The 27,712-nt window shown below is 46.2% G+C and overlaps 3 protein-coding genes across 3 annotated transcripts; all 3 read right to left on the bottom strand.

The window, feature by feature from the left end:
- Positions 1–495: 495 nt before the first annotated feature.
- Positions 496–1,445, bottom strand: LOC102537477 (olfactory receptor 1K1). Its single transcript, XM_006205539.2, is given in 2 exon segments — positions 496–1,277; positions 1,280–1,445. Coding segments are annotated over 2 exon segments (948 nt in total).
- Positions 1,446–7,559: 6,114 nt separating this feature from the next.
- Positions 7,560–8,557, bottom strand: OR5C1 (olfactory receptor family 5 subfamily C member 1). Its single transcript, XM_006205540.3, has one exon. The coding sequence runs from the start codon at positions 8,520–8,522 to the stop codon at positions 7,560–7,562; it is 963 nt and encodes a 320-aa protein (XP_006205602.2). The 5' UTR covers positions 8,523–8,557.
- A 13,364-nt stretch (positions 8,558–21,921) lies between these two features.
- LOC102533579 (olfactory receptor 1f45-like) lies at positions 21,922–25,717 on the bottom strand. The gene is made up of 2 exons (XM_006205601.2): positions 25,692–25,717; positions 21,922–22,852 (listed from the first exon to the last, which is right to left on the bottom strand). The coding sequence occupies exons 1-2, from the start codon at positions 25,715–25,717 to the stop codon at positions 21,922–21,924; spliced, it is 957 nt and encodes a 318-aa protein (XP_006205663.2).
- Between the last annotated feature and the right edge of the window lie 1,995 nt (positions 25,718–27,712).

Raw genomic sequence — 27,712 nt, 5'->3', positions numbered from 1 at the left:
GATACACAAGTGTGTGAATTTTTGTCTCTGCCCCAGACAGCGGAGAAATCAGTTTTTTTCAGAAAGCATGATGATGTATTGGAAAACAAAGTGCCAATCCCTCCAAAGCAAGCCGCGGGGGTGCACAGCCTCCCATGTAACTTCAAGTCCCACACAGCAGAAAATGGTAGAATGTTCCCCAAATGCCTGGGAGTGACTGTCAGAAAAGGGCATGATGTGGCAGAAAAGGCCCAAGTCTTGACCCCTAGGAGTGGTGTAAACTTGGAAAAGTCAAGTCTTCTCTTTGAGCACCAGTTTCCTTGTCTATAAAACTGGGTCATAACATCCGCTTCCCTAGTTTTTGTGGAGTGAAGTCAGAGCAGGCAAGGATCTGCTCCCCAGGAGTGCTCAGAAAGGGATCGCTATTATTCTGGCTTTGGAAAATGCACGGAGCCGCTGAGTGCACTTGTGATTGTCACGGTGGGGGCTGCAGTGCGTGCTTGGTGGGGCCCAGACTCAGGAGTCACCTGCTGAGATCCTTCGCCCAGAGAAAAGGGCTCGGAGCGCCCCCTGCACGTCGCGATTCCGGAGGCTGTAGATGACAGGGTTTAGCATGGGCGTGACGACGGTGTACATGACCGTGGCCACGCGGCCCCGCTCTGCCTCATACCGGGATGTGGGCTGGAAGTAGACTGCGATGACCGTCCCATAGAAGAGGCCCACCATGGCCAGGTGGGAGCCGCAGGTGGACACAGCCCGGAGCCTCCCCGAGGCTGAGGGCAGCCGGAGCACCGCCACTGAGATGGCCCCGTAGGAGGCAAGGATGAGCAGGAAGGGAGTGACCACCACGGCAGCGCCCTCAGTGAAGATGAGCAGCTGGATGTGGCGGGTGTCAGAGCACGAGAGCCTTAAGAGAGGCTGGTGGTCACAGAAGAAGTGGGGCACTTGGTGGGAGGCGCAGAAGGACAGGTGGGCCATAAGCAGGATATGCAGGAGGGAGTGGACGTGGGACACCAGCCAGGCCGTCCCCACCAGGGCTGTGCACACGGCCCGGGACATCCTCGTGGCGTAGTGGAGGGGGTGCCGGATGGCCACGTAGCGGTCATAGGCCATGGCAGCCAGGAGACAGCTATCGGTTACCCCCAGGGCAAAGAAGAAGTACATCTGGGTCAGGCAGCCAGCCAGAGAGATGGAGCGGTCAGGGGCCATCAAGTTGGCCAGCATCTTGGGTACAGTGACGGAGGTGAAGCAGAGGTCAGCAAAGGACAGGTGGGCCAGCAGGAAGTACATGGGTATGGAAGGGCCAGACTGGCCCGGATGGCGGCCACGATGAGTCCATTCCCCAGGATGCCCGCCATGTACAGGACCAAGAAGAGCACAAAAAGCAGCCGCTGCTTTCCGGGATTTGTTGTGAGTCCCAGTAGGATGAATGGGGCTCCTTCTGAAGACTCGTTGGCAGCATCCATGGCTGGGCTGTTTCTTCATTTGGAACCCCAGGGGTTCCTTCTACTGACGGGTCATCCCCCCAGTGTCAAAGGACAAGGGTGAAAGGGTGACTAAGTTGCTCCAGGCTTCCTGGCCATGAGGAAAATCATGGGTTTGGAGTCAGGCAGCCCTGTTGCTACACACAGGTGTGACTGTGAGCAAGTCATTTTCCCTTCCCAAAATTTCTTCCTCTCCAGGCCTTTGGTTCTCCATCTGTAAAGTAAGGGAGCTGAATCAGCTCCCTGTCAAGGCTGCTTCCAACTTGGATACTTTGTGAATTTTAAGCCAAAACAGAACAAAAGTATGGTCTAGGATGTGGACCAGAGAAGGAAGAAAACATGAAAGAAAAACAGAGAGAGGATCAAAATCAGGGAGAGATTTGACCAATAAGCATTTATTTCAAAAGAGTGAAAAGAGGAAAAAAAAAAGATGGAAGCAAGGAACTTATCAAATAAAATTTGAATAAATAAATAATTCCACCATCTGAAGGTCACACATCTATTGAAATGAACGTAAACCTACAGCACCCAGAGGCAAACAGGATGTTTCTGGACATCGAGGACCAGGAGAAGGACCCACCCCTCCCGAGGGCAGGAGTGTCAGCATCTGAAGATACTCAGATCACCAGCAGGCCACCGAATGTGTCATCAACAGTAGACGAGGGGGCGCAGTCAAACAATATCATCAAATTCTGAAGAAAAAAAGAGTTTGAACCTAAATTCTATCCTAAACTCAAATATTAATCAAATGTGAGGAAAGAACAAAGCTATTTTCAGACTTGCAGAAAAAAAAAGGGGGGACCAAAGAACCTGGATGACTCCCATATCCCTGGAAAGCTCTTCCCATGAAATCACACACTTACAGCAACAAGCAAATGCACAGGCCTTTGTGAGAAAATCACACAGACAGATGGGTACACCTGCCAGGTGCAGAGATTTAACTCTTAGGGAAGAGGCGACTGGTTTCAACGCCTTCATGTTTTCCTGTCTGAATCTCATTGCAGAAATCTTGGATGATTCTCCAAGAGGGGGTCTTAAAAGGAGGGGGGTTTGAGGACACAGGCTTCCTGAAGACTCTGCTGAGGCCAGTCCTGCAAGGGAACGATCTCTTAATTTCTTTCCACATCTTTCCCAAATAAAATAAAAGACCCCTTCTACCCTAGGGTCATCCTTTTCCTCCTCCATTGGGTAAGAAGAATCTTCTGGCTTTGGCTCCCTGTTAGAACAATTTTTCTCACCTTCCCAATCACATCTCACCACCCAGGAAGGTAAGAGGATCACAGTGAGTGGATAGAAGAAAGTGGGAATGCCTGCTTGTAAAATCGCTCTTTTTTTTTTTTTCAAACTGGACCTACTGTGACCTGCGTTTAAGTTGGTCTCAATAAACATTCAAATACACTGAGCTAAGAATATGAAAACGAATATATGTATATTCATGTATGACTGAAGCATTGTGCTGTACACCAGAAACTGACATAATGTTGTAAACTGACTGTACTTCAATTAAAAAAAAGCAAATATACTGAGATTTTTTTTGCAGAAACAGTCATCTGTAATCAATCACAAGCAGGCGTGCAGACACGTGCAGCCTCAAGCTGTTCTCTGTAAATACACAGGCGTGATCAGTCATATACAGAAAGGTGGACCAGCACACACGTCACATCTAAGTGAGCAGGCAAGCACGACCACAAGACCCACAGACCCAGATCATCATACACAGAAACAGGTGGTCAAAGGCAGTCACAAAATAGCACCGAGGCCAGAGGGTGACCATCAGTCACAGGCCCCTGTTCATGGAGGGGCAACACGTACAGCTCCTGGGACCCACGACGCATTTTCACACTTTCATTGGCCACCTGGTCTGTGTAAGGACTGCACCAGTGCCTGACTGTGCACATCCAGTCACGCCCAGTGCCCTCACTGATCACACAATCACACCTTCACGCCCAGCCCCAGGGGCCCACAACCTTGCAACTTCACGCTCGTGGCCACACTCACGTAGGCTCGTGCTGGGTCACAGCAGAGATGTGGCGTCTTGGAGGGGCACGTCCATATACACACTGCCTCCCCCACCCTGACAATGACACCATCGTGCAGAGATGGTAATGCACAGTCACAGCTTCACACAGATAGCACTGGCTCTCACATTCAAGAAGACACATGTGCGGACTCTCCTGCCCAGCTCTTTGCCCCAGGTGTACCCTCTGGCCTCTCCACGTGGCAGGAGGGAGCCGCAGCAGGGACCAGGTGCAGCCCATCACCAGAGAGTCTGGGGAGGGAGTTATTGGCCACACTTATGGGGCTTGGGGCCTCGGGAGCACCTTAGCTTCTCCCAGAGATGACACCCTTCCCCCGGCCCTCGTCCCCGGGGCGGGAGGCGGCCGGGCTTTGGGGCTTGTTATTTTGCCTCTCTAGAGCCCAGTTCAATGGGGCTGGGGGTGGTTGGTGCCACCTCCCCCTCGGGGGACCCTCAGGAGCCTCATGCAGGGTGAAGCTGCAGCTCCCCAGGCCCTGCCTTGTGAAGCCAGAGCTGACTCCTGAACCCCAAACCCGGGATTTTTAGCAGTAGTTTCTGGAGCCAAGCGTCTTGTCCCCTCAGCTGTCACCAAGGCTTCTTGTAGGACGTGTAGGGATTGTGGCTCTGGGGATGGTGGCCATACGTGTGCCTCCGTGTGTGTGTGTGTGTGTGTGATTGTATGCCTGGGTGTGGAGAAAGTGAGCTTGTCTCTGTCAAACAAAACGCATCCATGAGCCTGAGTGTGTGTCTGTGTTTGTGTGGATGGCCAGTCTGAATGCGTTTCTTTGTGCACGAAGGTTTCCGACAGGGGAGTGGGTGTGTGTGTTGGAGGGGCTATGTGTTGCTGTGTGTGTATGTGCTGTGGCACGAGGGAACTCTGCCTGTTTGGAGTATCCCAGAGGGGAACGGCTTTGCCTTCCGACTCAGCGTGAGAACAGCCGTGAAAGGGGATTTTGAACGCATGAACGTCCAACGATTCCCCCTCTTGCCTATTGAATAAAGTCCAGCTTCCCCTACCTGACACCCAACTCACGGGGTGTCCTTCCCACTCCCAGATCTTCGGTCTGCAAACGTCCTCCTCTTCTTTCCCAACACACCCACCCCTAGCCAGTTAAATTGTCTCCTTAGCGTCTCCTGTGTGCGCTGAGCTCACCTGACCCCCGTGCCCTTGTGTAAGCTCGTTCCCCCTGCTGGAGTGCCCCTTCCCTCAGTGCCCACCCGTGCAGCCAGGCAACTGATTTTGTGCAATAAGTCAGACTCTCAGTCCTCCCCACCCCAAACCTGCTTTTGTCCTGATTGCTTGTCTTAGTAGACGGTGTTGAAGGAGGCTTAAAAGGGAAGTACTGTATCAGAACTGGGAGCTTTCCTGTTTCTCTTCCTCTGTGCTCCCGATTGGACTCTGTTATTGTCTGCCAGTGCCTCCCCTTCCCTCTTGTTTGTTTTCTTATCTATCAAGCAGGCGCAGCCCAGCAGCCTGAAACATCACGTTTCCTTCAGTTGATGTGCAGGATTTACGTGATTATCGATCTGGCTGCTCCACGGATGCTAAACATGTGCAAGGACCTGTGGATATCCCGTGGGGCCAAGATGATGGAAGGGGCCACATGCCTCTGGAAACTTGCCCTTGATCGTGGTGAGAACTGTGTGTCATGGGAGCCCAAGAACCCGTAAAAGGAAGAAAAGATCACAGAGGAGGTCTTTGAGTATAAATGTCATTGAATTGGGGGCAAACCTCCCATTCTCAGTCCCACGGTTGCCAAATCTTCTGAAAATGTCTCCAGCTGTTGTCATGGCACGTGAATTGTTACGGTGATGGGAGGTAAGAACTGGGAAAGGACAATACAACCTTGGGATGGGAGAAGGGGTATTAATTCATTTAAGACTTTGTCAAAATCTGCTGAGTTTGGGATATGGTACCCTCTGCTCTTAACATGCTGGTCATCAGGAACCAGGGTGACCAACCATCCTGGTCTGTCCAGGACTGAGGAGGTGCTTTGGACATGGAACTTAGAGTTTTAAAAACTAGGACCATTCTGGGCAAACCAGGACAACTTGGTGACCCTGTTAGAAACCTATAAAATTCTCTAAGATTTGAGGAACCAGTTATAGTCCACATCCCTCTCTCCATTAGTCAGGGACCTCCAAGAAGACCGTAGTTACTAAGGAGGGACCTGGTCCTGGTCACAAGGGGCATCACCTCCCCAGGGAGCCAGGACGAACCTCTGGTCTTCCTGTAGTCCAAGCACCCAGTGGCTGATTTCTCCTTGAAAGGAAGTTGGAGGGGTGAGGGCTGGGGCCGAAGGAAGAGACTCTATGGGGAGCCTATTAGGGAATGACAATGACATTGTTTGGATCTCACAGCTTGCCGCCTCTGGCCTCATCTCAGCCACAATCAGGGGGAACTGGAAGGGCAATCAGGCAGGAGCTGGCAGCTACTCTGGTCATGCCCCACCTCTCCTTGGAAGCACCCACCATAGCTCCTGTCCTGTTCTTGCATGAAGGGGCTCCCCAGGCAGAAGGCAGTGCCTTGGGCCTTGCTCATGTGTAACTGAGTCAGGGAGACAAAGAAAATCTGTCAAAATTGTCAATTCTGGGTGGCCAAAAATCCCAAAGGTACTGGATCTGAAGAGTCCAGCATGACCCGAGGCTTGGAGCACTGTGGTCACCTTTGCCCCAGAGGTTAATGGCATCCCCTCCCCTAACCCCCACCCTGCCTCTGGATGTTGTGACCTTAACACAAAGCAGTCTGCCCTGCCTGACCACATGCTGATCTCAGCAAGCTCATGACTCTCAGTGAAACTTAAAGCCACCAAGAGTCAACTTCTACTCTCAAGCTTTAAGAAACATTAACCATTATCCATACCTTTAAATAAGTCTTAAATTAAAATGACCCAAAGCACGTTGATTTGATACTCAAAATACTCTTCCTATGCCGAATTCTCATCTAGTTCTGAACTCAGGCTAACTGCAGTGACACCTAGGCTGTGACTTAAACTTACCACAAATGCCATCCACGCACCACCTTAACTGCCATCTAACAGAGCTCTAGTGTGAATGAAACTCCAGCTCAGATCCAATCTAGCAATAAAATGAAACCTGAGTTCTAATCTTACTTAGTCCTGCCCTCTTACACTAAGCCTAAAATATTTCTAAGAAGAACTCAAATTTATCCGAACTCTGACTCCAAAATGTATCCCAAATCTACCATTGATTAAAATCAATCCATATTGTAACATTTACATACTTTTAGTTAAATTCTAAATTTGTCCAATTGCTTTAAAATTCTGAACCTAACCCTGGCTCTTCCCTGACCCTGAACCTAGTCTCAGCCATAATGTGAACCCTAATCCTAACCCAAGTTTAACCATAACCATCATTTTGGCTCTTAACTAACTTCTATCACAGCCCCAAACTAATTTAACCTTGATCAAATTCTAACCCGATTTTGGGGATTTTAGGAAAGAGCTCACATATGTTCGGTGCTCTTAGCCATTGTCCTGAGAGATGGGATATGCAGGCTAATGGGGAGGGATATTTGCCTCACTAGATTCCGTCTCATTCCTTGGCATGAGTGGGTTCTGAAGGTGCTCTCCTGGGGTCAAGGAGACCAGGAGCAGACTCGCTGGTCATGAAGAACCTTAAAAGAGCAAGGCTCTAGAAACACTTGCAGCCAACTCAACACTTACCCAGTGTGTCTGGGAATCAGCCTCTTAGAAGAATGCGTGGCAAAACCCCCTACTTACTGCACTTGGTAACATCCAGGAACTTCCATGTTTTGAACACTGAGGAACCTAAGGCAGCTTAACAGCAAATTAACCTGATCCTGGTTCTGGCACTCAGTTTAGATTACCCTGGGCTCCTGCCTTTCTGTCTATTAGCTTCCTTTTCTCCCTCTTTTCAGCCCCTCAAACAATGACAAGAGACATCCAGCCAGAGGAACATCCATTTTTACCCACAGTGACAGGGGCCAGGAATCACCCTCCTCATCTCTTCATAGTCGGTCCTAACCAGCCTCCTGGGACCCCTCACTGGTGCTTCCCCCCTTACTAGTGCATCTCCCCTCGCCGGTGTGCCCTCCATCACTGATGCATCCTCCTGGGACAGCAGAATCGGCTCCGGCTCCTACTGAGCGCCTCCTTGACCTCTTTGTTGCGGAGGCTGTAGATGAGCGGGTTGAGAGCTGGGATGACGAGGGTGTAGAACACAGATGCCATCTTGTCGCTGTCCAGGGCGTAGCTGGAGCTGGGACGCAGGTACATGAAAATGAGTGTCCCGTACAGCATGGCCACAGCCGTGAGGTGGGAGCCGCAGGTGGAGGCTGCCCGCCAACAGCCCTCGGTCGAGCGCATGCGGATCACAGCTCCAGCGATGAACCCATAAGACACGGCGATCGCCAGCACCGTGGCTGTCTGGATGAAGCCGCAGATGGCGAAGAGGAGGAGTTCGTTGAGACTGGTGTCGCTGCAGGAGATGGCCAGCAGGGGTGGGATATCGCAGAAGAAGCTGTTGACCTCCCGGGACCTGCAGAAGCTTAGGCGGAAGGTGAGGGTCGTGTGGACCACGGCACTCACTGCCCCGCCCAGGCCTGATGCTCCCAGCAAGGCCAGGCATAGACGCCGTGACATGGCTGTTGTGTAGCCAAGAGGGTTTCTGATGGCCACGTAGCGGTCATAGGCCATGACTGCCAATAGGCAGCACTCGGCATCGGCCAGCCCTGCAAACAAAAACATCTGGAGGGCACAGGCTGTGTAAGGGATGGTGGCGTGGGGCAGCAGCAGGTCCACTAGCATCTTGGGGCCGATGGCTGAGGAACAGCAGGCATCCAGCAGGGAGAGGTTGGCCAGGAAGAAGTACATGGGCGTGTGGAGCTGGGCGTCCACATGGATCAGCAGCACCATGCCTACGTTTCCCAGCAGGCTCACCAGGTAGACCGGCAGGAAGGTCAAGAAGAGGGTCACACGCAGGTCCCAGCGATCTGTGATGCCCAGGAGAATGAATTCAGCAGGTGCAACCCTCGCCCGGGTCAAGTTCTCTGGTGTCATCTTGCTGATCAGAGACTGAGGAGAGACAAAGCAGGAGGGTGGTGAGGGACGGTCATGACCACCCTGGAGGAGGAAGCGCTGTGGACTGGGAGCCAGGTAGACTTGGGTTTCAGTCCTAACTGCGCAACAAAATTTCCATGTGACCTTGGACAAGCCATGTCACCTCTCAAAACCTGTGTTTCTAACGCTGAGAAGTCACTACTGTTTAACCTTCTTGAGGGCAGGAATCTTGCCTGTCTTACTCAGTTTTGTATCTATGGTGCTAGGAACATTGCTTGGCACATAGTAGGTGCTCAGTAAATACAGGAAATACAGGCATACCTCATTTTATTGCTCTTTGCTTTATCAGGCTTTGCAGATAGCGTGCTTTTTTTGTTTGTTTTTACGAATTGAAGTTTTACAGCACCATTTTCTAACAGTATTTGCTTACTTTGTGTTTTTATGTCACATTTCAGTAATTCTTGAAATGTTTCCAACATTGCATGATTATCATGCTTGTTTTGGTGATCTGTGATCAGCAATCTCTGATGTTACTACTATGATTCACTGAAGGCTTAGATGATGGTTAGCATTTTTTTAGCAATAAAATATTTTAAAATTAAGTTATGTATGTATTTTTAAGGCACAGTGTTATTGCACACTTAATAGGCTACAGTATAGTGTAAACATAACTTTTACATGCATGGAAAACCAAAACATTAGTGTGTCTTACTCTATTGCTGTATTGGCTATACTGAGTTTGTCTGGAACTGAACCTGAAGTATCTCCGTATCTCCGAAGTCAGCCTGAATTAGTTAAAGGAATGAATGATGAATAGGATTATAGTGTCTGGTCAAAGACGGAAAACTCCATGACTCTATATGCATTCTCCTCTCCTGTTTCCCCTGGAGAAAAAGAGGCAATGAAATGAGCAGGGTCTCCTGACCCAGTGGGTAACTAGCTATGGGTCCTGAGGTTTGCTGGGAGGACATTGTTCCTCTGGAGCTGGACCTGGGAAAGGAGAGGGCAGCAGTGGCTGGCATCTGGGGGAGACAGCAAGGGGTGGAAAGAACAGAAGATTTGGATGTCTCCCAGGCCTGGACTCTTCTCCTCTCTGAGCCTCCATTTTCTCATCTGTGTAATGAGACAAAAAGCTGCAGGGATTCAATGAGATAACACACGGAAAGCATCTCACACCGGGCCTGGCACAGAGCCGGCATTTAATGAAGGATCAGTGAGTTTGAATGAATTGAGCTGGATGCCTTGCCTCTACGCTGGAAGGAAGCAACTTTCAGGCAACCAGGAGTAGTGGTTGTGATTTCCAGACAATACAATGTTGCTTCATACGCTTGTGTCTTTTTGCTTATTCCCTTTGCCGAGAACCCATTTCCTCTTTTTGTGTTTGACAAAAACTACCTCTGATGTAAAGCCCTCCCTGGTGACTCAAACGGCTCAGGGGAAACTAAGCTTACTCCTTTGTGCCACCTGCACTGAAGCTTAATTTCTACCACAGCATTACATCATTCTATTGCACATATTTTTTATGTGTCTGTCTCTCCTGTGGACTTCGAGGGCCTTGATTCAATGCAGCAAATGTTTACTGAGTCCTCCTATATGCTAAGTGTGGCCCTGTGATTCATTTTTGCACCTCCAGCATCTAGTATGTAATCAGCTCTCAATAATAAATATTGGTTGAATGTATGAAACAGTGAAAAGATTATGAACATTTTAAGTATGAAGCATGCAGACTTGATTTTAAGTCCGGGTCCCAACACTTTCTGGTGCATGACTTCGGGCAGGTCACTTCACCTCTCTCAGCCCGATTTCCCATTGTAAAGGAGGAGACGTCCTATGTCCGTTGGAGGGTTCTAAGAGGTAATAAATGTGCAGCACACTGGAGCTGAGTAAGTGCTCTTTCTCCTTCCTTTAAGAGCAGTTTAGATGTTTGGGACCTACCTGGGGATGGTGAGGATGACAAAGGTCTTCCTACAAAGCACAGCTTGGATGAAAACTTTTGATTATATCATGTATTGGTGAGGTTGTGCTGGTAGAAATGTAAACTGAGAAATTTGGAGGACAATTTGTCAGCTGACTACCCACAACTGCGCAAACCCCAGTGTCTTAGGCTGCTTGGGCTGCTAACAAAGTACTGGAGACTGGGTGGCTTAAACAACACAGACATTTGTTTCTTACAGTTCGGGAGGCTGGGGAGTCCAAGGTCAGGGGACCAGCATGGCTGGATTCTGATGAGGGCCCACTTGCAGACATGCCGATGTCTGCCTTCTTGCTTTTTCCTCATACGGTGGACAGAGATAGAGAGCGTGTTGTCTAGTCTCTTCTTATAAGGGTGCTAATTCCATCATGAGGACGCCACCCTCATGACCTTATCTAAATCTAATTACCGCCCAAAGGCCCCACTTCCAAATACACTGGGGTTAGGGCTTTGACATATGAATTTGGTGGTGGTGGGGGGAAACACACAAACTTTCATTCCATACACCTAGTAATTCCACTTTTTAGTGTTTAGAAAAGTCTCACACATGTACACAAGGAGATGTGCACAAGGGTGCACGCACTCCTGGACTGTTTGTAATGGCTACACATTACCCGAACCTCAATGTTTGTCAATAGACTCAAGAGAGTTAAACAGGGATGGATCCAACTTACATGTATCATTGTGGAGAAATCCTAAAAACATATTGAGATTAAAAGCATAACTTTTGAAAAAAATAGAGACTGAAGAAAAAACACAAAACAATAATGTATGTTTTTATGTCTATGTATATAAAAGGTACTGCTGGTTGCTCCAACCAGAAATGAGGTCCCTAGGACATTTCAAAGGACTGTATCACCTTTACCTCATCTCCATATCCAGAGCTGATCCTTCTTGTCTGTTAAGGCTCAGCTCAGGGGTCATTTATTTTTTTTCTAGGAAGCTTTATCTGGACAGTCAATCATTCAGCTTCTTATTCTGGAGCTCCACTTACTGGACTGTCTGTATAAGAGCCCTATTACATCCATCGATTTATAATGACCTAAGTCATGTTCTCCTTCACGTAACTGAGCATTTGGGTTTGTGCCTAATTCTTCCCTCTCTCCTTAGGGGTACAGAGTTTTAGGCATCTTCCCCTCCTCCTTGGTGGGGTGACTGGTAGAGGCCAGACAGCCCCCAGGGGTAGAAGCCCCTCCCAACTACATGTTCTCCATGAATAAAGCCAGCTTGTCCCCTGAACTTCTGCATCCAGAACCCAGCCGGTGGCAAACCCCTTGTGTACTTCTCTTCATCCACATGGAAAACAAACGCTACTCACCTTCACAAAGGGAGGAGCAGAGCTGCTTACAGTGCCTCTCCATTTCTTCATCTGTAAAATGGGGACAATGAGACATCAAGGCTTTTAAATTGTTTTGAAATTTGGGGGTGCAAGGATCCCAAAACTTCAGTTAAGCAGTTACTACAGAGTGTGTGTGTGTGTGTGTGTGTGTGTGTGTATGAGTATGTGTGAGTATGTGTGTGTGCAAATGTACAAAAAATAGAGTCAGTTCTTCATTAACTTCTCTCTGTTGCCTTCCTGCCCATGAGGAATAATCCTGACATTCAGGAATATACTTTTTATTTTTTCCCTTGAAGGTAAGAAAATGGATTTCCAAAGAAGGAAAGAGACAAGAAGGTATACCTATGAAGGTATAAAGTTGGGGCTTGAACTCAGATGGCTCCAAATTCAATTTTCTTTGTTTCTAGGCAGAGACCTTAATTAGGTCTCTTAACAGATTACCAGGTTAGTCGTTGTCACTGTCTTGCCTCAGTCCTCTCATCTTTAGATAAAGCCGATTGGACCAGATCAGGGGTTCCTTGTCTACTCTGGGCTTCTGTCATTGGAATTACTGCTGGAACTCTGTGAAAAGATATATGACACAGTGCCCAGGAATTCTGATTCAACTGATCTAGAGCAGGGCTCAGAAGTCTGTACTTGCAAAAAAAAAAGTTCTAGGTGATTCAGATGTGAAGCTTGATTTGGGACCCCTGAGCATCAGAGCTTCTCAATCTTAAATGCACATAGCAATCACCTAGGGACCTTGTTAAATGCAGGTTCTGCCTCAGAATGTCTGGGGAGGGGCCTGAGGTCCTGCATTTCTAACCAACTCCTGGGGGAGGCTAACGCTGCTGGTTTGGGTGCCATGCTTGGAGGAGCAAGAGCCGAGGTCCTACTGGACAGCATTCTCAGCTCTGTCAGCTTGAGAGTCTCGCTTTCTGGGAGGTTCTCTCAGCCTCCTCCTGCTAGCTCCTTCCTCTCTGCTGAGCTCTTCGTTTTGACTCATCCTCTCTCTTGAGGCCCCACTCTGCTCATGGACATATTTAAGTCTGATGACGATGGCCTCCTGGCATGTCTCAAGATGCGGCTTTCCCACTTTCTAACATGCCCCAGTTCTTAACTCATTCCTCCTCAGCACACAGACGTTTGATATATCTTGGTCCAGACACCAGCCGCTGTCACCACGATGGTGCGTGGTTATCGGGCTGGAAGGACATACCTAGAAGGTGCAGGTGGGTGGGAGTTCCTCCGACAGAGCGCCTTCAGGCCAGCCTTTGGGGGAGCCCGGGAGGGGACGCAGCAGGGACACGCCCCACCTCAGAGGCAGGAACGGGGAGGCTTATATCCTTCTTCAGCCCCAAAGGAATGGCCTCTTTCTGTTTGACTGCTGACTCCTCTTCCCCCCTCTGCTGTCCTGGACTCCGTGGAGACTCCCTCTCACATCCTTTGGGGACCCCATGGCAGCTGGTGGCAGGGGAGTGCCAGGGCTGACTTGCTCTTCGCTGCCTTGGGGAGGCTGGAAAAGTTTGGCTGAGTGTGTCCCCAGGCTCTGTGCGGGGAAGACAGTCGTACTTGCTCAGAGGAGTCCCTTGGGCTCACTGTCCCCATCCAGTCTCTGGGACTCAGTATTGCTACTGCGCTTTATGATCTTCTACACAAACACAGATTCTTTCTGTGGGTCTCCTAACCGTTCATGTTGCTCCTCTTGCCTAGAATGTCCAGCCTCTTTCTTTTCTATCTAGAAAACTCTTCCTTTTTGTTACAGAATCAGCTCCACTCTCACCTCCAGCGAGAAGTCTTGCAGCCCCCATGGTGGAGCCATTCTTTTCCTCTGTGCGTCTTGGAGATGCACATATAAGAACACGAATCCAAGGCAGATGAGGAAACATGATTGTGTCTGATGCTGAACCGGACTGGAAGCAACCTGAGGCTGGGGCTGCGCATGAAGGCAGCACTCGGGAAATCAGATCACAATTCCTGGGGTGGGTCCAGGCATAGGTGATGTTTAAAAGCTTCCAAGATTGAAATGTCCATCTAGGACTGAGATCCGCCTCCTAAGAGATGGGAAAGGGGCTGGGCCTGCAGGCACGGCTGCATAGCTCAGCCTGCGGAGAGTGGATGGCTATGGGATGGGAGTAACCTGGAGTCACCTTATTGTGTGGTGTGTCTTATCGCTGACCTAACGAATATTTGTTGCACTTTACTATGTCCTGGCTGTAAGACTAAGGTCTTAATAATGAACCAAATAGCCATAGTCCCTTTTCCATGGAATTTGCAAGGAGTTAGAGTCAGAACTAACTAAATAAAAACACACGGGAAAGAGCTTCAGGTGGGAGTTGAAGGCACGTGCAAAGGCCTGGAGGTAGGAAAGCAAACAGCACATTTGAAGAATTGAAAGAAGGCCAGGGGGCTGGAGCCCAGAGAATGTTGGAGAGAGAGGTGTGAATGAGCCTAGACCAATTGACGCCAAATTGTGCAAATTTCCAGGCCATGCATATATTTTTGGTTTTTTGTTTGCTTTTGTTTTTTTTTTATCCTAAAAGCAATGACTCTTACCATGGATCAGCGAGCTATGCCGCTGAGAATAGCATGTCCCACCACACCTCGGACAGGCATTAGCTGCTGGAATTTACAATGAGGTGTCCCACTGGGATGGGTGAGTTACTTGACACCCCCAAATTGGGGGGAACTGCTCAGTCTCCACTGGGACCCTGTTGTCCTGCTATAAGCTGGACCTGTGGAAAAGCATTCTACCTAGAATAAACACACACCATTTAAAGAGAGGGGAAGGTGGGGGTCCTGGTCTGGTTATACCCCTCTCCCAGTTCATTGCCTCATGCCTGACAGTGATATCTCCCTCTGCCAACATGAATGGTGTGCACAATTTAGGTCCAGTTCCTAAAGCTGCAGCCACATTAACATCTAAGGATCAGTTCACAAGTGTAATCCGTACAGAAAGGAAAAACTTCCCATACAAGTTCTTACTAATCTGTCTTTTGGCTTTAGACTTCTGCTGCTCCTGTGGTGTCTGCTCATGACATGCGCACCTCATGAAAATACCTTTCTACAGTGGGCCCGTGTGTATGCCCAGCAAAGGAGTCAGTCCAGCTGTTGGGTATGTGAGCAGCTGTCTCTCTCTAGATGGTCAGGATTGCCATGGTGGGTACCACCACTCCAGGAAGGGGGCTGGAAGGCCCTAAAGCATTACACTGAGAAAGAACAAGGTAGGGCTAGATTCTTAATCCGGCTGGTACTACCTGTGCTGATCCGGACACCTGGCCTGTGGTACATGTGATCAATAATACTGGGTATGTGTATTCTTTTTCTGTCAATCAGACTATACAGACAGCCCATCAAACTGCTGACTGGAAGGGTCCTAAAAACACCACCATCAGAGCCATGGGTGGCTATGCTCAGATTTGGGATGGGTTCATGTGGCTTACCCTGGGTTATGAACATTTGAGCACTTGGACACTCCTATGTTGGGAATAGAAAAATCACTCAAAACAGAACCAACCAAACTGCACCAGGGATATGAGGTGGACATCACTGGAAGCAAGTAACCACTCTGTTACACTAAAGCATAGTGACTTGTTTGACACTGGTCGCACCACCCAGATATTTACTGGGTGACTCTGAATGGGACCCAGTGGTTGTGTGGCACAGATTTTTGGCTGTGGCTTCCACCTGGGGGATTAGGCTGCCGCACCCTGGGTTGTGCCCAGGCACAGGGGAGAATTTGCCCCATGATAAGGGAAATCGCCAACTTCCCTCTTCTCGAGGCCAGACGGACATGCTGTGCTTTCCACTCGTACAATCATTTCACTGCCATCTTTGTTCCCTCCGTTGGCCTGGAGGTCATTATAGCACATATAGAAGCCCTTACTGAATTCACCTAACCAGCCTTAAATGACAGCTGGCAAAGCTTGTCTTTACTGAACACTGAATGTCTCTAGTGAGAAAAGCTGTCCTCTGAAATAGGATGTCCTGGATATTACACTGCCTTGCAAGGAGACACTTGTGCCATTATCCAAACAGGGTGCTGTCTGTTCGTACCTGACGAGTCTACTAATGTATCATTTTATTTTATTTTTAACATTTTTTATTGATTTATAATCATTTTACAATGTTGTGTCAAATTCCAGTGTTCACAATTTTTCAGTCATACATGGACATATACACACTCATTGTCACATTTTTTTCTCTGTGAGTTATCATAACATGTTGTGTCTATTTCCCTGTGCTATACAGTGTAATCTTGTTTATCTATTCCACAGTTTTGAAATCCCAGTCTATCCCTTCCCACCCTCCACCCCCCTGGCAACCACAAGTCTGTATTCTCGGTCTATGAGTCTATTTCTGTCCTGTATTTATGCTTTGTTTTTGTTTGTTTGTTTGTTTGTTTTTTAGATTCCACATATGAGTGATCGCATATGGTATTTTTCTTTCTCTTTCTGGCTTACTTCACTTAGAATGACATTCTCCAGGAGCATCCATGTTGCTGCAAATGGATGTTGTCAGTTTTTATGGCTGAGTAGTATTCCATTGTATAAATATACCACATCTTCTTTATCCAGTCACCTGTTGATGGACATTTAGGCTGTTTCCATGTTTTGGCTATTGTAAATAGTGCTGCTATGAACGTTGGGGTGCAGGTAAATCACATGGGGGCACAAGTAACTGCCCCTAGTGATCCATCTCCTAGCCTAGGAGGTTTAATAAATCTGTGGTTTAGATCATGGGGCTTTTGGTGGAAAAATTTGTTACTTATCTTGGGGATCATTATCTTAATCTGTGTTTTCTCTCACATCTGCCTATACTGTTGGTGTGATATCTGCCTCCAGTGCAGCCAGAGAGTTGCCAAATGAGCCACTGTCACGCTAGTGAAACTTCTTGCTGACCGCTTGGGTCACATTGCACAAGATTCTAAGAGTTGATCACAAGCAGTGGAGTGTTGGTGTTACCAAACCAGACTTGGGTCTGTTTGCCCACGCGCAGTAAAGCCAATCTACTGACGCCGGGTTGTGGTGAATGAAAGTGCAGTGTTTACTGCAGGGCGTCAAACAAAGGGTCCAGGTAGGTGATGCTCAAAAAACCCAAAGGCTTTCAGGGGAAGGATTTTAAGGACAGCATGAGGGAGAAGGTTGCAAGGTGCATGATCAGCTCGTGGACAGTCTTCTGATTGCTTGGTGGTGAGGTAATCAGGAGTCAATATCATCAACCTTCTGGTTCCAACCTGTCTGGGGCCTACATGCTTGTGGGCAGCATGCAGTTAATTTTTTTCACCTGGTGTGGGTTTCAGTGTCTGCAAAACAGCTCAAAGGATATGGCTCAGAATATTGTCTGTAGCCTGCAAGGAGGAACTTTAAGTCCTTGACTTTGTTTAATGGCTATATTATTTTGTCTAGCTTGACTGTTTTCCTTTATTTCTGCATTTTCTCTGATTAAATTTAACCTTTGGAACTTGGGGAAAGCCTAGGAGGCTAAAATTTTTCTACAAACAAGAGGCAGGTGGAGGACATGGGGTGGGGAGGGAGTCTGTTCCAGGAAAGCTCCGTAGGGTCCCGTTCAGTTCCATTAGAGGAGGTCACGGAGAGGACGTGACTGCTGATTGACCTGCGTGATTGGAGACGCCCCACCCCCTCCTCTCCTTGAAATGTACACTTGGCCGCGGTTCCCACGGTAGGAGCCATTTTCAGGAGAGCATCGAGAGAACAGTGTGCTGTGCAGACCCTCTGAACCGTCTGCGAGTCTGAACCCAGCAAAGGCTTCTGCGTAAACTTTTAAGATCCTGGCCTGTGAAGGTGAAGATCTACTTGTGGCCCCAAGACAAGCCTTGTATGTAAGTCCCCTGCTTTTTATCACTATCACTGCCCGCCTGGAGGGCTCTGCCTCCTTCTTGGGTCTCTCCGTGCCCTCCATGAGCTGGGGCCAGTTTGCAAACGAGCCGGTGGCTTTCTGTCCCTCTCCTCCGTGACAGCTGAACTATGCTTTATAGAAGTTGGGGGGTCTTTTGTGGGGGATGACTTTCCTCTCCCCCTATATCTTTCACAAGCATTTTGCCTAATATATTTTTTCCCGCTATCTAATGATGTTTTGGCATTTGTTTATCGTAAGCCCTGAATGGAGGCCATAGTTAACAGAAAATGTTCAACATCTGTGTGTTTTCAGGTTTTTTCTGTTCTTTGGTTATTATGAATTACGCTGCTATGAACATTCATGTACAGGCTTTTGTGTGGACATGTGTTTTCTTAGTTATATATCTAGAAATGGAATTGCTGGGTCATACGGTAACTCTATGCTTAACTTTTTGAGAAACTGCTTAAGTTTTCCCAAGTGGCTGCATTACTTTACAATCTCACTACCAGTGAAGAAGGGTTCACCTTTCCCTCACTCCTTGCCAACATTTTGATATTGTCCGCTTAAACAATTTTATTAACCATCCTAGTGGAAGTGAAGTGGTATCTCACTGTGGTTTTGATTTGCATTTCCCTAATGACGAAGGATGAATATTTTGCATGAGCTAATTGGCCGTTTGTATTTTTTTATTTGGAGAAATGTCTGTTTAAATCCTTTGCACATGTTAATGTTGGGTTATTAGTCTTTTTGTTGTTGAATTGTAGGAGTTCTGTATATATTCTTATACAAATACCTTATCAGATATATGATTTGCATATATTTCCGACCTTTCAGTGGGTTGTCTATTCTCAAACTTTTTATTTTTATTTTTGATGGTGTCTTTTGAAGTGCAAACTGTTTGATTTTCATGAAGTCCTCCCACTTTTAAAAAAAATGTATTTTTGTTTTTGTTTTTTTGGGGGGTAGTTAGGTTTGTTTATTTATTTATTTATTATTTTAATTGGAGGTCCTGGGGATTGAACCCTGAACCTTGTGCGTGCTAAGCATGTGCTCTCCCACTGAGCTATACCCTCCCCACGTGAGGTCTTCCCATTTATCCATTTTTTCTTTTTACTTCCCTTTCTTTATATTGAAGTACAGTAGATGTACAATTTATATAAGTTACAAGTGTGGAATGTAGTGATTCACAATTCTTAAAGGTTACTGTCCATGTACGGTTATCATAGATTATTGGCTATGGTCTCTGTGTTGTACAATGTATCTGTGTAGCTTATTTTACACAGGAGAGTTTGTACCTCTTAATCCCCTCCCTCTGTATGGCCCCATCCCTTTCCCTTTCCCTACTGGTAACTACTAGTTTGTTCTCTGCATCTGTCAGTCTGTTTCTTTTTTGTTGTATGCACTTATTGATTTTTTTCTATTACTGCTTGTGCTTTTGGTGTCATACCTAAGAAACCATTGCCTGATCTGTCACAAAAATTTACTCCCATGCTTTCTTCTAGATATTTTGTAGATTCAGCTTCTTACATGGAGGCCTGTGGTCCTTTTGGGTTAATTTTTGTACCTGGTGTGAGGTCAAGGTCCAACTTCCTTGCATATCCCATGGTTACAGGACTGTTTGTTGACAACACTATTCTTTCCCCATTGAATTGCCCTGGCAGCCTTGCTGAAAATAAACTGCCCATCAGTGTGAAGGCTTATTTGTAGACGCTCAATTGTATTCCTTTGATCTCTGTATCTAGCCTCATGCTAGTACAGCATTGTCTTAATTATGGCAATTTCGCAAGTTTTGAAATCAGGAAGTGCAAGTCTTCTGACTTTGCTCTTCTTTTTCAAGAATGTATTGGTTATTCTGGTTCCTTTGCATTTCTATGTGAATTTTAGGATCAGTTTGTCGTTTTCTGCAAAAAAGATAGCTGGGATTTTGATAGAGATTGCAGTGAATTCAAATGGTTTATTAGTTCTAGTAGTTTTTTTTTTTTTGGTTGATTTCTTAGGAATTTAAAAATATACAGCATCTGTCATTTGCAAGTAGAGATAGTTTGACTTCTTTCTTACAATCCAGATGCCTTTGACTTTCTTTTCTGACTTAATTGTGGCGGCTGGAACCTCTAGTACCAGGTTGAAAAGACGTGGCAAGAGCGGCCGTCTTTATGTCACGCTTGATCTCAGGAGGGCAGGCGTAGGACGACTAGGCAAAGGGATAGTGAAACGCGCAAGAAAACAGATCATGTCCAGGTGATTAGAGTGGGCTGGCGTGAGAGGGTAATTTTTGCAGATGGCATGGGTCTTAAACTGGGTGGGCCTGGAATGGAGAAAGGTGCCACAGAGGGGAAAATATATTAGAAAAAAAGGCCCTGAGGGTAAATGTGTATGGTATATATGAGTGAGAGTTCAGACATAGCATTCTATTTTTAAAATAATTATGAGACATGAGATGGAGAGGAACACTCTTGTAGAGCGTGAGAGATGTGAGGGAGAGAGCCATTTCCATATTCAATATCATTCTGAAAGTTATATAGTGTTTCAATTACAAAAACACACCGCCTACTCAAGACCACTGAATTATATACTTTAAAATGAATTTTATGATGTATGAATTATATGTCAGTAAAATTGTTATGAAAAAACAGCACATTATACTGAAATAAAAAAAACCCCAATTTATTATTTACATGAACTCTACACAGAGGATTTTCCAATGATAACACTAGCAGAAGAGTCACAAGGAGGAATTTTTTATTGGTTCCATATATGCAAATTGAAAACCCATTTATGTCAAAAAAAATCAAAAAGAAAACTGAAGGATGAAAAGGTGATTGGGAAAAGTCTGCACTAAGAGTAGCAAGGTGTAAAGTTTAAATATAACTTTTCATATAAAAAGGATGCACACAAGTCTTTAAAATAGTCAAATGACAGAGAAATATTAAGCAGAATAAATAAAATATATTTACAGACTTTAGAAAATAACTAGTAAGCAAAAAATTCAAACAAAAGAAAAGAAGTATCATTTTTGCTTATTACTTTTGTAACAATCAAGTCAAAAATTGGAACACCAAGGATGCAGAGAAAAGAATACTTTCACAGAACCATCACTTGGGATGTAAATCATTAACAGTTTTGTAAACTATTTTGGCAACATGTGTCATGAGCCCCAAAAATGTTCCACCCAGCAAATCCACTTCTTAAAATTTATTGTAAGGACGTGGGAAACCCTATATATATGGTTTATTCACAGTGACCTTCATTGCATTATTATTTATAAAATTAAGAATAATTAGGAAGATCTAATTACCCCGAATGGAAGAAGATTGTACACAAACACAGCAGCTGCTTCTGCTATAATATTAATTATGAGAATGTTTATAAAAATGTGGTAATAAGAATGAGGAAAACATTCAGGTTACAAGATTATGTGAAAAATTACCGTCTTAACAATATAAAACACAAGAAAAGGACTGCAAGAATTTGTGAAAAGTCTTCACAGTGGTTCCTTTCAAGAAGGAATTTGAAAAACTTTCTATTTTAGACATTTCCTGTAATGACACAAATGATTTTCAGTTGGAGAAAAAAGTAAACTAAGGTTTAAAAAATAAAGAATAAAGACTGGTCAATGGGCTAACAAATGAAAAAAAACCCACGTACCAAAGATCTAAGCCCAGATGTATATTAAGGACAAATCTCTTAATCTTTCTGTGCCTCGCTTCCTTTTCTAGAATATTCTTGCCCTCTCAGGCCACACACAGATTCTGCCTACTTGGTGTCATATTCTCCATGTTGAGATCAGTGCCCATGAGTGAGTTTCCTCTAAGGCAGGGTCAGAATTGGCCCCTGAAGCCCAGTGACTTGACCGAGGTCCTGACTTCCCTAGTCTCGCCAGAATTTTCTGTTATCAGGGAAGGATTTATAGCCCTACACTGTCCGCCTGTTGGGCTTCCTCCTAGAAGCCAAGTGTTTGCTGGCATTTTTGATGTTCCCAACCCTGGACTGGATCTGCCTGGATACAAAGACTCACACATCAGTTCACCCTGTAGGGACTGATGTCACTCCCTCTCTCCAGACTGCAGTTCTGTCCTTGACCAGTTGCCCCATTGCAGTCCTGCAAAGTCTGAGCCTTCATTTTCTTGCAACTGCGAGGAACGCTAAGCCTCCATCCTGTTTCGAATGTGACTCTTTCAAATTTATGATGGACAAATCCAGGGCAGAAGGCACGTTGAGAAGTCTGGGCCTCTCCTCTGGGGAAGGACTCGTTATGGGGCGGAACATCTTCCCCAGCCAAGGAGTCTCCACAAAGCCTCCTTCATGTCCCTGTTCCTCAGGCTGTAGATAAAGGGGTTCAGCATGGGGGTGACCATCGTGTACATGACAGATGCCACCATTCCAGTGTCTGCTGAGTACGAGGATGAGGGCTGGAAATATACCAGAAAGACAGTTCCATAGAAGAGTGTGACCACTGTCAGGTGAGAGCCACAGGTAGAGAAGACTTTCTGCCTCCCCCCAGCAGAGGAGACCCTGAGGATGGTGTGGATGATGTGGGCATAAGAGACCAGGACACAGGTGAGAGGGACCACACCCGAGAGGGCTGCTTCTGCAAACATCATGGTCTGAAAGATGTGAGTGTCTGAGCAGGCACGTTTGAGGAGTGGGAGGAGATCACAGAAGAAGTGCGGGATGGAATGGGAGGCACAGAAGGAAAACCGAGACATAAGGAGAGTGAGTGAGAAGGCCAGGAGGTGGGAGCAGAGCCAGGATGCCGCAACCAGCAGCAGGCAGCGCTGGGGACACATGATCGTGGCGTAGTGGAGAGGAAGGCAGATGGCCACGTAGCGGTCATATGCCATCACGGCCAACAGGAAGTCATCCAGCAGGGCCAATGCCATGAAGAAGTACATCTGCACGAGGCACCCCGTGTAGGAGATGGTATAGCGCTGTGTGTGGACGTTTACCAGGACCTCGGGGACAATGGTGCAGGAGAAGCAGGTGTCAGTGAAGGACAGGTTGGCCAGGAAGAAGTACATGGGGGTGTGGAGGCGAGGGTCAGAGCCGATGGCCAGGATGATGAGCAGGTTCCCCAGCACGGTGACCAGGTACACGCCCAGGAAGAGCCCGAAGAGGAGAGGCTGCTGCTCTGGGTGTTGAGAGAATCCCAGGAGCAGGAAGTCAGGGCTGCTGGTTTGATTTCTAATTCCATTTGAAGTGGAAAAATTGGAGGAAAATATCACTTACATATCTGTAGACTCCAGTTATTTTTGTCTGTTATCTGTGTGTTTTGCAAAGTTCCCAGAGTTGCGCAGTCATCTCTTGCTGGTGGGCATGTAAACACGCACAGAGGTGAGAACTAAGGGCGGTGGTAATGGGGGGCTGGCTGAGGGTTAACTCTGCATTTTAGCTGTCTGTTGAGTTGTCCTGTAAACCTCCTGGGTGAAGTGGAACTGGAGATTAGCTGGGAAGAAAATCCTATGTCTTGGTCCACTTCTATCTTTTTAAGTAAGAAAGTTACCTATTTCATAGGTTTGAGAAATTTGAATAAGATATTTTGGGGATATGCATTTACTGGGAAATTCTTAAATTCTTTTCTCTCTTTGTGTGTGTGTGCGTTGAGGAGTACAAAAGGAATACTAATTACGTAGAAAGGTCATAGCTGGCACTTGGGTATCCTGCCCTCTTTTTCTTTTGCAGACCCATCAAATGAGCTAATGTGGATAAAATTACTTTATAAACTCAAAGGTATTTTACAAACAAAACTTTCCATCCTCACCTCCATCATCTTCATCATCAACAACATCACCAGCATCTTCAGTCCTTAGGAGTGTCAGCCTTGGTGTCTTATGCACCAGATGGAGATGCTCTCTGGCTGCGTTATCTTTGCAACCTACACATCCTCTTAGCCTCTTTGAGCTTCAGTTACCTCATCTATAAATTAGGTGCATGCTTTGCATACTTACTGTAGACAGTCAGTGAGGTGACGTATTTCAAAGCACTAGCACGTACTAGGTCTTCAATGAATTGTGGTAATAGTTACCAGCATTACTAGAAGCAGTAGTAAGATGAAGGGGAACCTGGGGTTGCTCATGCACCGGAAGATGTTAGGGTACATGTCCCCCAGCTCTAAATCCTCATTGCTTTTTATATTTTGGGTAAATTATTTATTATTTCTGAGTCTCATCTTCTTTGTCTGTAAGATGTAGGCATAAACCTACCACTGAGGACTGCTGAAAATATCAAAATGCCAGAAAGAGTTAAAAGTGTTTTCAGGACCTGTGATACAAAATCCAGAATGAGAGGGTCTGCGTTTGGAGGGTGTGGGAAGATGAACACACTAACAGGCAGTGCCAGCCAGGCTAACGCTGTGGTCTCTGATGTGGTGATAAAACACACCGGCTCTGGGGCTGACAGACCTTCATTTGCCACCAGCCCCCCTTGTGGGCTATAACCTTGAACAAGTCTTCTCAGACTTTTCTGGCCTCGATTTCTGCATGTGCTCAAAGAGGATAATTAACAATACCTAACTCATAATGTTTTAAGGACTAAATTAGACAAGGATTGTACAGAACTAGAGCAATGACTGGCTTATAGCAAAGGCTCATCGAATGCTAGCTTTCCCGGATATTACCGTGTTCTGTTGAATTAACAAAGGAGGGTACTTTCTGGGGTAACCAACTAGTCCTCTGTGTTTGCCCAGGACTTTCCTGCATCAAAATGGAATGTCTCACTTCCAGGAAACTCCCTCAGTTCTGGGCACACTGGGCAAACTACATTTTTTCTTGGTCACGGTCTGTGGGAAGTTGGGCTTTGAAAACTGTCAAGTTTCATATGTAGACTTGTAAGTGCCATTGTCACCGGTGTCCTCCCCCTGACCCTTGGGTGGCAATGGCTCTGACCTAGTGTACCCATGACAAAGCATCCACTTGAACGTGTGCAGACCCAGGTCTGAGTCCCAGCTGTACCATCTTGCTCAAAGCATTTAACTTCTCGGAACCCCAATTGTAAAATGAGCCTCAATAAATCTACCTGAAATCATTCTGAGACTCAAGTTAAAAAGATGACAAGGTTTGCTGAACCATCAATTGTTGTAGAGATTGTGACTCTCCTTGGGTGGTGGCACAGAATGATTCTGAAAGCCACTGGAGATCGAGTGGGCAGGGAGTGAATTGTCCAGGCAGAATGCAGGGGTCCTGAGCACTGTTACTGCAGTCATGTCTTGACCTCTGGGACTTGGGGACCACCGATCTGCAGTGACTTCAGCCTGGACTCTCAGGAAGTTTATGACTGTTAAATCAAGTGCTCCTCATGCTGGTTAAGAGAGCCAGGCTGTATTTGGCTGAGAGTAAGGAAAGGGAGGAAAGGAGAAAGGAATAGGGGAGGAGGGGTGTGTGTGTGTGTGTGTGTGTGTACACCAGTGTCTCCCATCGCTACCACTCAGGTCTTACCTGGATATTCTGAGCATCCTCAGATCTTGTCACCATCACCAGGTGTTGAGTCTGCCTCACCTACTTGGTTTGCCTACCCTTCTTCTCCTCAAGAGGACTTGCTAGAATCTCAGTTTTCTTCCTTCCCCATAACAGCAGCACAGACTAAAGACTCAGGGCTGGAGCGATCTGTCCTCAGGAACAGGAGCCAGGAGGAGCTGTGGGCTTTTCACATGCAGTGTCTCCTGGGACTCAATCCCTGACCTCCTAATTAGATACAAGAGGAGGGCAAAAGTCCAACCCTTCGGCTGTCCCCTCTGGCCCTGGAGCCCTGAGTCTCAGCAGTGTCAGAGTCACTCTTATTTCAGGGTGGCCAGGTCTGGGAATCCTGACAGCACTGCCCTGGTTCCCCTCCCGTGGTGGGCTCCATCTCCCCCAACCCTGACCTGCCACGGAGTCCACACACTCTCATCAGACTCCAAGCCTCGTAAAGAAAACCTATCATTTCCCAGCAAATCAATAACAATAAATGAATTGAAGAGATTTGGTATTAGGTGAGCCACACAATCATTGTCTTCAAATTCCTGCAGTTCAATACGTGGGAAACAGACTTGTTCTCTGTGACCCCTTTGCGCATGTCCTTACCCACGGTGCACACAGGAAAAACCTATGGTGGGGGTTGCCTAACTGCAAAGTTAATTACAATACTATGAACACTGGGTCGCGTCTGGTTAAGTCCTTTCTGCTACTGCGCGGTCATGGCTGTCGGGTTGTAACCGGTTTCTTGCTGACATTCATTTAGAAGTAAAGTCCCTTTATGCTGGAGGCAGGCATGACATCAACTTTCAGACCATCCTCCCTCTCCTCCATCCATCTGCCCGGTGTGCCCACTTAATCTAACTACCTAACATTTTGGCAAGAAAATATATGCATATTCATATGAAATGAGATAAATGCGTATTTTAAAATAGCCACATGGCAATCCAGGTCAGTTTTTGCCACAAAATGAGTTTGCTGAAACTCTGTAAGATAACGCTCATTGAGTTTTGAATTTTGGGGCTGCAGCTGAAGGAGAGTGGGCTTACATTCGATTGTGGGATAGTACCATCATGCATTTATCCACCCTAATGTTGATGGACATTTGAGTTTGTTGCCAGGCTTTTGCCATCCCCCCACCCCTCCGTTGTTTATTACCTCAAGTAGAACTCCTCCTGTTCTCATTAAAAAATGAAAAACATCACATTTGAATAAATGTGGCTTCTCCACCGTTCACTTGTTCTTAGACAAAAATTTCTACGTGCAAACTGCAAAAACTTTTAGACTATATCCCTCTAAAAAGAACATCTCCACCATAACAGTTTTATCATTCCTTTATTCTGTTATTGACATTTTAGTGACAGCCCCAGCTTTATTATTTCAGCAGAAATGTCTAGAGAACTGGGTTTTTTTTCCCCTCCATTTCTTTTATATCAAGTTGTTAGATTGTTTCCATGGGTGAGAGAGTAAAATCACAATAAATGAAGCCAGAACGTTTTTTCCGTTTTTGAACTGCTGCACTCATGAACACCCTCATTCAATCTCCTGGTGTACCTGCTCAGGTTTCTCTAGGGTTCCTACCAAGGAGAAGAATTGTTTGCAAGATATTGGTTAATGCGTTCGTTTGGATCTTCTGAGAAGCAGGTGCCAAGGCGGGATTCGGTGTATAAGAGATTTACTGAGAAGGGAGCAGGAGAAATCAGGACCTTCCAACTCTGATGCAGTTCTGAGACCTGTGGAAGAAAGGAGGGAAGGAAGAAGGAAGCGGGTAGGATTAGTCTCAGACTACAGCAAAGTGCCAAGAAAGTTTTTGTTTTTTTAATTGAAGTATAGTTCATATATAATGTTGTGTTAGTTTCTGAGGTACAGCATAGTGATTCCGTCATATGTATATGTACATACTCTTTTTCATGATAGGTTATTACAAGATATTGAATATAGTTCCCTGTGCTATACAGTAGGTCCTTGTTGTTTATCTATTTTATATATAGTAGTTTATATCTGCTATCCCAAACTCCTAATTTATCTCTCCCACCTTTCCCCTTTGGTAACCATTTTTAAGTTTGTTTTTTATGTCTGTGAGTCACTGTTTTGTAAATAAGTTCATTTGTATCATATTTTAGATTCCACGTATAAGTGATATATGACTTCACTTAGTATGATCATCTCTAGGTCCATCCACGTTGCTGCAAATGGCATTATTTCATTCTTTTTTATGACTGAGTAGTATTCCATTGTATATATCTACCACAACTTCTTTATCCAGTTACCTGTTGATAGACATTTAGGTCTTCCATGTCTTGGTACTGTAAACAGTGCTGCTAAGAACACTGGGGTGCATGTATCTTTTTGAATTGGAGTTTACTCTGGATATATGCCCAGGAGTGGGATTGCTGGATCATATGGTAAGTCTGTTTTTAGTTTTTTAAGGAATTTCCACACTGTTTTCCATAGTGGCTGCACCAAATTACATTCCCACCAACCAGTGTAGGAGGGTTTCCTTTACTAGGAAGTTTTGATACCCCTGCTATGCTTAATCATTGGCTAAGAGCAGCCTGTATAAGTGTAGCCTTTGTGTTGGGCACTGAAAACAAGT

The sequence above is a fragment of the Vicugna pacos genome, chromosome 4, assembly GCF_048564905.1.
Source record: "Vicugna pacos chromosome 4, VicPac4, whole genome shotgun sequence".
Taxonomy (NCBI): domain Eukaryota; kingdom Metazoa; phylum Chordata; class Mammalia; order Artiodactyla; family Camelidae; genus Vicugna; species Vicugna pacos.
This window is presented reverse-complemented; position numbering and strand designations above follow the sequence as displayed.

Excerpts from the sequence above, each read along its gene's own strand:
- OR5C1 (XM_006205540.3), bottom strand. The coding sequence starts at position 8,522 with ATGACACCAGAGAACTTGACCCGGGCGAGGGTTGCACCTGCTGAATTC.
- LOC102533579 (XM_006205601.2), bottom strand. The coding sequence starts at position 25,717 with ATGCGCAAAGGGGTCACAGAGAACAA. Across the intron at positions 22,853-25,691 it reads AAAGGGGTCACAGAGAACAA|AAATCAAACCAGCAGCCCTG; the intron begins GTCTGTTTCCCA and ends AAATGGAATTAG.